General features: G+C 66.5%; 2 protein-coding genes across 2 annotated transcripts in view; one reads left to right on the forward strand and one right to left on the reverse strand.

Annotated features, from left to right (window-relative positions):
* Positions 1-186: 186 nt before the first annotated feature.
* On the reverse strand, positions 187-1,630 carry DNAJC22 (DnaJ heat shock protein family (Hsp40) member C22). Its single transcript, XM_026047371.1, has 2 exons — positions 929-1,630; positions 187-422 (listed from the first exon to the last, which is right to left on the reverse strand). The coding sequence occupies exons 1-2, from the start codon at positions 1,628-1,630 to the stop codon at positions 240-242; spliced, it is 885 nt and encodes a 294-aa protein (XP_025903156.1). The 3' UTR covers positions 187-239.
* A 7,421-nt stretch (positions 1,631-9,051) lies between these two features.
* C1QL4 (complement C1q like 4) overlaps positions 9,052-9,264 on the forward strand; it is a 1,547-nt gene continuing 1,334 nt past the window's right edge. Inside the window, exon 1 of the mRNA XM_026047380.1 lies at positions 9,052-9,263. Coding sequence (XP_025903165.1) covers positions 9,052-9,263 — 212 coding nt within the window. The remainder of the gene's footprint in view (position 9,264) is intronic.

Genomic DNA, 9,264 nt, shown 5'->3' on the forward strand with positions numbered 1-9,264 from the left:
GCCCCCACACACCAGTTTGCAGAGCACGAGCCCTTGCAGTGGCTTGCATGAGCCTGGTGCAGCACTTTGCACAAGCCCCCACGCACAGATCTGCACTCGACGATTTGCAGAAACGCCTGCAAATCCCCATCCCCATCCGGCCGCAGAGCCACATTGCCCCGAGCACAAGAACCAGAGCAGTGGAGGAGGAAAGTTCGTGTTGGATCCCCTATACTGTGTCCTTAACAGCCCCCGGAGCGTCAGGCGGCCGCCGCGGCCCTCCTGGGCCACACGAGCACCTCGTAGGCCTCCTGCAGCTCGATGAAGCGCCGCTCGGCCTCCTCGGCACGGTGCCGGTTGTGGTCTGGGTGCCAAATCTTGACCAGCTCCCGGTAGCTCCTGTGCACATCCTCAGCGGAGGAGCCGGCAGAGAGGCCCAGCACCTGCGGGGAGTCAGGAGGGATGCATGGAGACTGTGGGGCGGAGGGCATGGAGCAGCCCCTGGGGTACCCCCCACCATTGCAATCTCCCGCTTGCACCCCCCTGGTTGCACTTCTCAGCGAGGGATGGGGGGCACAGACCAATCCTCGGGAAATGCCCCCTGGCTGCACCCTTTGCATTGAACCCCCAGCATGCAGGGTGGCAGCATGTATCGGTCCCCAGCAAGGCTCCCCATTTGCACCCCTTTGGTTGCACGCACCGGCTCCTGACATGCAGGCCAGGGAGTCCCCTCATTTTCACCCCTGCTGGTTGCACACTCCAGCTCTTTGATGCAGGATGGGGGGGCATAGATTGATCCCTGGGGAGTCCCACCCATTGCAATCTCCTGTTTGCATCCCTTAGTTTGCACCCCTGTGGCTGCATCCCCCTGGTTGCACCCCAGTTGCACCCCAGTCAACAAAGAGCTGGGGGTGCCAATTACCAGCCCCCCCAGGCTCCTGGCGCCCACCTCGTATGCCCGCTGCAGACGGGTGTCGGGGTTGTCGCCGCGGGCCCAGCGCAGGGCAGCGCCCGCGATGCCACACACGCTGCGGGTGAGCTGCAGCAGCGCGGCGCCGGCGCGGCCCAGCACGGCGCCCGCCAGCAGCGCGGCCAGCGCCACGTAGCCCAGCGCCAGGCGGCACAGGCGGCCGTGCAGCGCGGCCCGCGGCACTGCCGGGTCCTTGTAGCGCCGGTGCCGCTGCGCGGCCGCCGCAGCCGCCAGGCTCGTGGGCAGCACGCAGGCACCCGAGAGCAGCGCGGTGACGCTGGCGGCGGTCAGCACGGGCGCCGCGGCCACCGTCTGCTCACCCGCCGACGCCGCGAGCTGCACGCCCAGCGCGGCGCCCAGCGGCACCGCCGGCGCCCAGGGCAGGGCCAGCCCCGCCAGTGTCCCCACATAGGTCCCCGCCGCCAGCTGTGCGGCGAAGCGCCACGCGCTGCTGGGTGGCACGGTGCCGGCACGGTGCTGCTGCTGGCGCCGCCGGGCGCCGTTGGCCGCAGCCACCCAGGCGGGCAGCTGGGGCAGGTCGCAGAGCCAGCCGGCGCCGAAGCCACCCAGCGTCACGAGCCACAGCAGCGCGTGGCTGTCGCGGCCCAGGTAGACGTGGTGCAGCCCCAGGGGTCCCCCCAGCGCCCACAGCCCGTAGGCCACCAGCAGCCGCTTGGCCATGGGCGGGGGGTGCCCGGGCACCGGCGCCTGCTGCCTGCGGGGACACGGGGGCGGCTCAGGGGATGCTCGTGGGGAGGCTGTGTGCACAGACCAAGCCCCGCTTGCACACCCAGGGCTAGTGCATGCCCACCCACGCCTGGTGCATGCCCTCTCACAGCCCAGAGTGCCCCCGAGGACCAATGTGCACCCACCCAGGGCTGCTGCATGCCCACTGCACACCCAGGCCCAGTGCATGTCTGCCCAGCGTGCCCACCCAGGGCTCTGGCCTGCCCACCTGGGGCCCCAAGCGCCCAGCCCTAGCCCCGCATGCCCGCTCCGAGCCCCGCCTGGCCACCCAGGGACTCCCTTGCACATCTGGGGCTGGTTCCTGCCCGTCCCACAGCCCATGGTGCTCACCCCAGGCTGCTGCTTCCTTATTCGGACCCACCCTGGGCCGATGCTTCCTCACCCAGACCCCCACCCCAGGCTGGTGCTTCCTCCTCAGAACCCCCCCGGTCACACTCGAGGGGTGCCCCCCCACCCCCGCAGCCCTATGTGCCCATCCAGGGCTGTCGCACGCTCCCCCCCCCGCACCCACCTCGGCGGCCCGGAGCGCGGCCGCCCGCGCCGCTCCCTGCCCCGGGGCAGACTTTGCTCCGCGGTGGACGCGGCGCCGCCGGGACAAAGTGCGCGGGGTGCCCGGGGCGGCGGCGCCGGCTCCCCGCGGCCCCCGGGGCCGGGGCGGGGATGGGGGGGGGTTGCTGCAGACTCCCCCCCGCGCCCCGGCACGCGCCGGGCTCCCGGCCTGTTTGCGGAGCTGGCGCCTCCGTGTTTGCTCGGCTTAGCGGGAGCAGCCGCCAATTTGGGCTCATTCATTATTAACGGCCCCCGCAGCGCCTCGCCTGCCCACCCGCCCCTGGCACCGCGATGCTGATGGGGGGGAGGAAAAGCACCCCCTCTCCTGCCTGGGCTGCCCCTCTGCCCTGTGGTCTGTGGGGCAAGGGGGGGAGGCGAGCTGCCACCCTGGGGGACACCCCAACCCTGTCCCCCCCATGTATGCGGGGGTCCCACACCGGGACCGCCATTGCATGAGAGGGCTGGTCCCTCCCTGCCCAAGGGTCCCCACCCCACATCCTCAATGCTCAACGGGTCTCCAGCCCATCCCTCCAGTGCATGGAGTGTGTGTGGGGGGGTCTCCATCTTGTTCTTCACACACAAGGGCTCCAGCAGCCCCCCCAGCCCCAGTTGCAGCCCCTAGTCTGGCTCTGCTTGAAGTGGAGCGTGAGGAAGATGCAATGGAGCGAATTCCTAAATCCATGGCCGCTGGGGGATGCAGCCGGGCCCCTGGGCTGGGAGCCCCCAAGGACCGCACTGGGGCGGGTGGTGGTGGTGATGGGCAGTCGGACACTGCTGGCTGCTCCCCAGGGTCCCGCTGCCTGTCAGGGTGTCCAGCTGACAGTGCTGCCCCCCCAGCCCGGCTGCCTCCTGACAGCGCGGCCAACCCCACGCTTGGCTGGCGCCGAATGTGCCCCGCGTGCCCCCCCTGCCACAGCCAGGGGAGACTGGAGGGGGGGTCCTGCCAGCACCATCCACCCACTGGCATCCGCTCTGGAAAATGGGCACCATTGCCTCCACAAGCACAGGAGCCGGGCCTGGCTGCACGCTTCCCCTCAGGGGGGTCTTGGGACACCCCAGAGCCCCTGGTTGAGGGCGTAATTGGAGCCATTGATCAGCCCCGGCCACCAGCGTTTAAGGCATCGATTTTCGGCGCCTTCCTGCTAATTGGAGCATTTGTCACTGACTGGTTGCACGGGGCGTCCTGGGCCCGCACAAGGACCCCCCAGGCCCACCCAATGGAGCCACAGGGAACACAACATGGAATGCAATGCACACACTTGTTGTGGTGCTCATGTGCTGCAATGCACACGCTTGTGGCAGTGCACATGTGTATTGCAATGCACATGTATGTCGATGCACATACATGTTGCAATGCACATGTGTCACAATGCAAATGCATGATGAAGTGCCCACATGTGCTGCAGCATGCATGCATGTTGTAATGCACAAAGGTATCAGAACAAATATGCATGTTGCAATGCACACATGTCACAGGGCTGGCGCTTGTTGCAATGTACATGCATGTTGCAATGCTCATGTGCTGCAATGCACATGTGTGTTGCTGCATACACGCATGTTGCAATGCACACCTATGTTGCAATGCAAATGTATGTACAGGGGGCTGCATCCAGCCCCACCAGCCCGGGCCGTGCACGACTGCCCTGCACACACACACACCTTGGCATGCACGGCTGCACCGCTCACATACACACGCGTGCACCAGGGCTTGAAAAAACCCTACAGGGTTGGTTAAAGGAATCCGGCGCCTGATCCTGAATGTCACGTTGCCTTGTCAGTTTGCTGGTAATTAATGCAAACTCCGGGGCCGGAGTCCCTCCGGACTCGTACATCACTGCCAGCGCCGGGCTGCAGAGCAGCCCCTTTACCCAAGTGCTGTTATTAGGGGAATTTTATATGTATTAGCTGTTGATGCACATTAATACATTAAAAATGTCAGCGGTGGAGGCCAGCTAATTGTCTGATTTAAATGTCTATTTGTCAGCGCACGGCTCAGGTAGGCATGAGGTGAATGGACAATGAGTCCAGGGCGGCGCAGGGCTGGGCGGTGCAGGGGGCCGGGGGTGCAGTGGGGGCCGGGGACCCTGTGCTGGCCGCCCACCCCACAGCCACTGCATGGATCTCTGCGCCTGACGTCCCCTGAATCCTTAATAAATGCCGCCCAGGCAGGGAATTAATGCGGGCCGGGCGGCAGCCATGCGGCGCGGCGCGCGCCAGCAGCCGTGATGGACGGCCCTGCGCGCTGCTGGGGGGGCTGTAAATCCCTGCCGGGAAGCCCGGGCCGTCCCCAGGTCCCTCGACGGCGGTGACAGCCCGTCATCGAGGTCCCTCTCAGCCCCCGGCGCGGCCCCCCGTGTCTGAGACCCGACAGCTCGTCACAGCAGTGGCCCTGCGCCCAGCGGGTGTCTGCGTGGTGCTGGCAGCTGCCTGTCATAGCAGAGTCTGTCGATACTTCACACGGGCCAGGAGCACGGGGAGGTCTCAGTGCCGGGAATGGGGATTTTGCACCACAGCTACCAGAGCACTGGGCTCAGCTCGGTTGTGGGCAGGGGCTCTGCACTGAGCCCAAGCCGACAATGGAAAACTCATGACACTGATGGATCATGCTGAGGGCCACAGTGCTCAACGAGGGGGAGCAGGGGCAGCATCCACAGTCCCAGATCTTCCCAAAATGCTGGCAGTGAATGGATTAGGACACTGGAAAGCAGTTGCACAGCAGCAGGGAGACAGTTCCAGAGCCCCTGCTTGGACTCACCCTGGTCCCGCCAATAACCTCCAGCCACCTCCTAGCCAATTAGCACCAATTAGCAAGCACTGGGCATGGTACCAATGCCAGAGATGAAGATGCAGGCTGTAGATGGGATGCCTGCCGAGGACCGGAGGAACACAGGAGATGGGATGCATGTGTCAGGGACGGGATGCACGTGCGATCACCCTGTCCCCATCGTCACCACCCTGGTGGCTTTTTCCACCCCCAAGCACATGGGGCTGAGGGCTCGTGGGGTCCCAGCAGCGGGCGGTGCAGCGAACCATGACTCCAGCAATGCCACAGGCTCGATTATGCCAACAAATGTGTTCCCGGCCACGCTCCGTCGTCCCCGCAGCCCAGGCTGCTCCTTCCAATCAAGCAGGGGGGCTCGTGCTCCCGGGGGAGCACTGCCCCACGTTGCAGCCCCATTAAACCTCTTCCCCTCCGCCCCCCGCTCCGATGGGCTGTTGTTTTATTGTCGCCGCTCAAGGACAATTTTCATCCAATTGAGCCTGGCCTGGGGGCCCAGCTTGATTGCAAACATGCCCTGGATGGAGTACGCAGCGCCCGGGCGCCTCCAGCCCATCGATATTCATTTGCAGCCGGTCCCTCCCGACCGCGGGCGCTGACGGGCCCATTTGTCTGCAGGCCCCGGTGCTGCGCAGTAATTGGGAGGGAAGCACTTGGCTGCCCAGGGCGTGGGGTGTGCGCGGGCACAGGGCACACACCGGGCGCAGGGCATGCATGGGCACAAGCGTGTGTGCAGCCAGCACAGTGGCACATCCTCAAGGCCACCGAGGCACATTCCTTCTTGTCACCTGCCCATGTAGCAGGACAGATGCTCCCCAAGCACCCTGGGTGTCCCCATGAGCAGTCGTGTGGGTTCCGCTCCCTGCTGTGGGGTGTTGCTCCAGCTCCCTGTGTTATCTATCCGTGAGGGGAGGGGCTGTTGCATTATTGCCCCCCAGGCCTGGCTCTGTCCCATCCCGCGGTGCCCCTGCCCCCATCGCGGCCAACACGCAGTCAGAGCCCGGGATCCCCTGAATCCTTCCCGGGGGGAGCAAAGGGCCGCGGAGCGGTCACAGCCCGGCCGAGCCCGCAGCACCGCGGGAGGGGCCAGGAGCACAGGATGCAGCCCCCCTTGCCCCCAGCCCTGCCACTCGCTGCTCGTCTCGCCGGGACTGACCTTTCCCGCCGCCGCAGCCTCTATTTTTACCAGCCACGTTTGCTCCGCGCTGCCCCCCCCGCTTCGGCGGCGCTGCCCCTCCGGCCCGGCCCTGGTTACGGCCCCGCAAATCCGTGCCGGGACGCCTGGACCCCGAAGGGGCGGGCGCAGAGGGACGGGGAGCACCGTTCATTATCGCTCGGGACTTCCCCGCTCCGCCCCGCTAATTAATGGCCCTCGCTAATTAATGGCCCTGGCGCTCACTCGGCCCCGCCAGCTTGGCCGCCGCGGGAGGGAAGCAAACGAGGGGCGCCGCGGCCGCCGCGATTTGTTGCACAAGCATTGTCGTTTGCTTCCCCAGTTTGCATTGATCCTCCCGCCAAAAGGGCCATAAATCCATCTAATATCGCAGCTGATTGATTAGCGCGGTTGAGGAGCCCATCGGGCTGCACATCCAGCAGTGCACAGACACATCCCACAAGCAGCAGCAGGGAGGATTTATCCCTGCACCCCCGATGTGGGCACACACGTGTGCCCACGCAGCCGTGTGCTGGCATGCATGGATAGACACTCCCACGGTGGGAGCCGCAGAGGCTGCCACACAGGATGTAATGCATCCCTGTGCAGGGACATGCATGTGCAACCCCTGCACGTGCAACCCCCTCATGTGCAACCCCTGCTGTGTGTGCAATCCCCATGTGTGCAACCTCAGCATGTGCAATCCCTGCATGTGCAAACCCTGCATGTGCAAAGCCACCCTGGGGCCCTGATGGATTTGTCCCCTCAAAGGAGGACACAGGACCCCGTGCAGGGCTGGCCAGGGGCTCCATGCGACCTTTCTTTATCCCTCCGCTGGGCCGCGGTGGCTGCCAGGCTGTGGCCACGCTCCCAGGGGCGCCGGGGGCAAGACTCTGCTCTGCATAACGGAGCGGATTCAACACAGGCTTGAAAAGAGCAGCCATAAATCAGGTCCCAAAGCCCAGGCGGCCCCACGCCTCTGCCAAGATGAATGGCAAAGCAGCGACGACAGCAGGCCCGGCAGCAGCAGAGCTGGGGGCAGCTCCCCTCGCGCCGGAGGTGCAGGATGCTCTGGGCACTGATACAGGAGGGTCTGGGGGGCTGTGGAGGCTGTGGTGCCACCGGGAGTGTGCATCCCTGCGCCTGGCACACGCACACCCTGGGCCTAGTGTAAACTCATACAACGTGCACCTGATACAGCCCAGCCAAGCAACACATCCATGCACCCCTGCATCCCTCCCACAATGCACACCCTTCATCCAACAGTCTCCATCCCCGCACCTGTCCCTCCACCTGCAATGGACACCCTGAACATGTACATCCCTGCACATATCACCCTGTACAGCCACTTGTACACTCAGACCCCTGCACACTCACACACACACACGCTCATACCACCTGTACCCAACACACCTGCACACACACCCGTGCACCCTGTACACACAGCCATGCACCCAGAAAGTGCACACACATACACACCTTCATAATGCCTGTACCTATCCTATGCATACCCATAAATGCACTCAACACCCCCCTGCCCACACATAAATAAATGTGTGAACACATGCACACTGCCCGCACATCCACTGCACCCCTGCACTCACAGCAGCACCCACCACACGCACACCTGAACCCAGCACCTCCCCTGCAGCACACCCAGCAAGTGTGTGCACCCACACACCTTTCCCTGCACACATACACTCAGCACCCAACCCCCCCGCACACCCAACCCCCTCCCGCACACCCAGCATCCGCCTCGCATCCCCACTTCCCCCCGCGACAGGCACCTGCACCCCCAGAACCGCCTGCAGCCCTCACACCTCGCGCCCTCCCCCCGGCTCCGCACCCCTCCGCGCACCGCGACCCCCCCGCGCCCCCGCCCCCGCCCGACGTCCGCCCCTCCCGCGCTGCCCGGGGCCGGCGGCTCGCGCCGTCGAGCGGCGGCTGCGGCGGCTGCGGCGCGGGCGGCTGCTCCACGTGCGCTCCGGGCGCCAGGTACCAGCGGCACCGGAGGGAGCGCGGCGGCACCGTGGATCCCGAGCGGGGCGGGGGGGGACGGGGTCCCGGCAGTAGCGAGCGGCGCTGCCCTCGGCCGCCGGGGCGCAGCGGGGAGGACGCAGGGGGCTGCGGCGGGGCCCCCTCTCGGGAGACCCTTCCTGCACTGGGGCTCCTGCCCCGCGGGGCTCCCGCTCCCGGGGGGCTCCCGCTCCCGGGCAACTTGATGAGAAGTTGCCCCGCGCGTCGGGGCGGCTCCACGCGACCGCGGCTCCATCCTGGCTCGATCCGCGGCTTCATCCCGGCTCCCTCCTCAGCTCCATCCCAGCTCCGGTCCTGGCTGCATCCTCGGCTCCATCCGCGGCTTCATCCCGGCTCCATCCCGACTCTGCTGCCGGTTATGTTCACGACTGCGGTCCCGGCTCCGTACTAGGCTCCGGTTCCTTCTCCATCCCCGGCTGCATCCCCAGCTTTGGTGCCGGTTATACACGACTCTGATCTCCGCTCTATCCCCGGCTCCATCAGCGGCTCCGATCCCGACTGCATCCCCGCCTCTGGTCCCGGCTGCATCCCCGGCTCCGGTCCCGGCTCCTTCCCCGGCTCTGGTGCCGCTCATACCCCAGCTCCGTCCCCGTCTCCATCAGCGGCTCCGGTCCGGGTTCCAGCCCCGGCTCCGGTCCCATCTGCACACCCGGCTCCCTCCCCGGCTCCGGGACCGGTCGTCCCCGCAGCCCCGTCGGCCCCGGCCTCGCCGCGCGGCACCTGCCCCCCCGCCCCGGCGGCACCATCGCGCCCAAGGGAGAACCGGACCTGCTGGCGCTCGCCGCCTCCCGCCTCAGTCGCCGGCGGCGGGTGGCGGCGGCGGCCGTCGGCGTGGCCATGGTGCTGGTGCTGCTCGTGGCTATCCCGCTGCTCGTGCACAGCTCCAAGGCCGCGGCGCACTACGAGATGCTGGGCAGCTGCCGCATGGTCTGCGACCCTTACCCTGCCGGGGGACCCGGCGCTGGGCCCGAGCTGGCGGCCGCTTCACCGCCGCCCTTCCTGCCCGGGGCTAAGGGCGAACCGGGCCGCAAGGGCCGCGCCGGAGTACGG

The sequence above is a fragment of the Nothoprocta perdicaria genome, unplaced genomic scaffold (assembly GCF_003342845.1).
Source record: "Nothoprocta perdicaria isolate Ctin4 unplaced genomic scaffold, notPer1 scaffold_497, whole genome shotgun sequence".
NCBI lineage: Eukaryota > Metazoa > Chordata > Aves > Tinamiformes > Tinamidae > Nothoprocta > Nothoprocta perdicaria.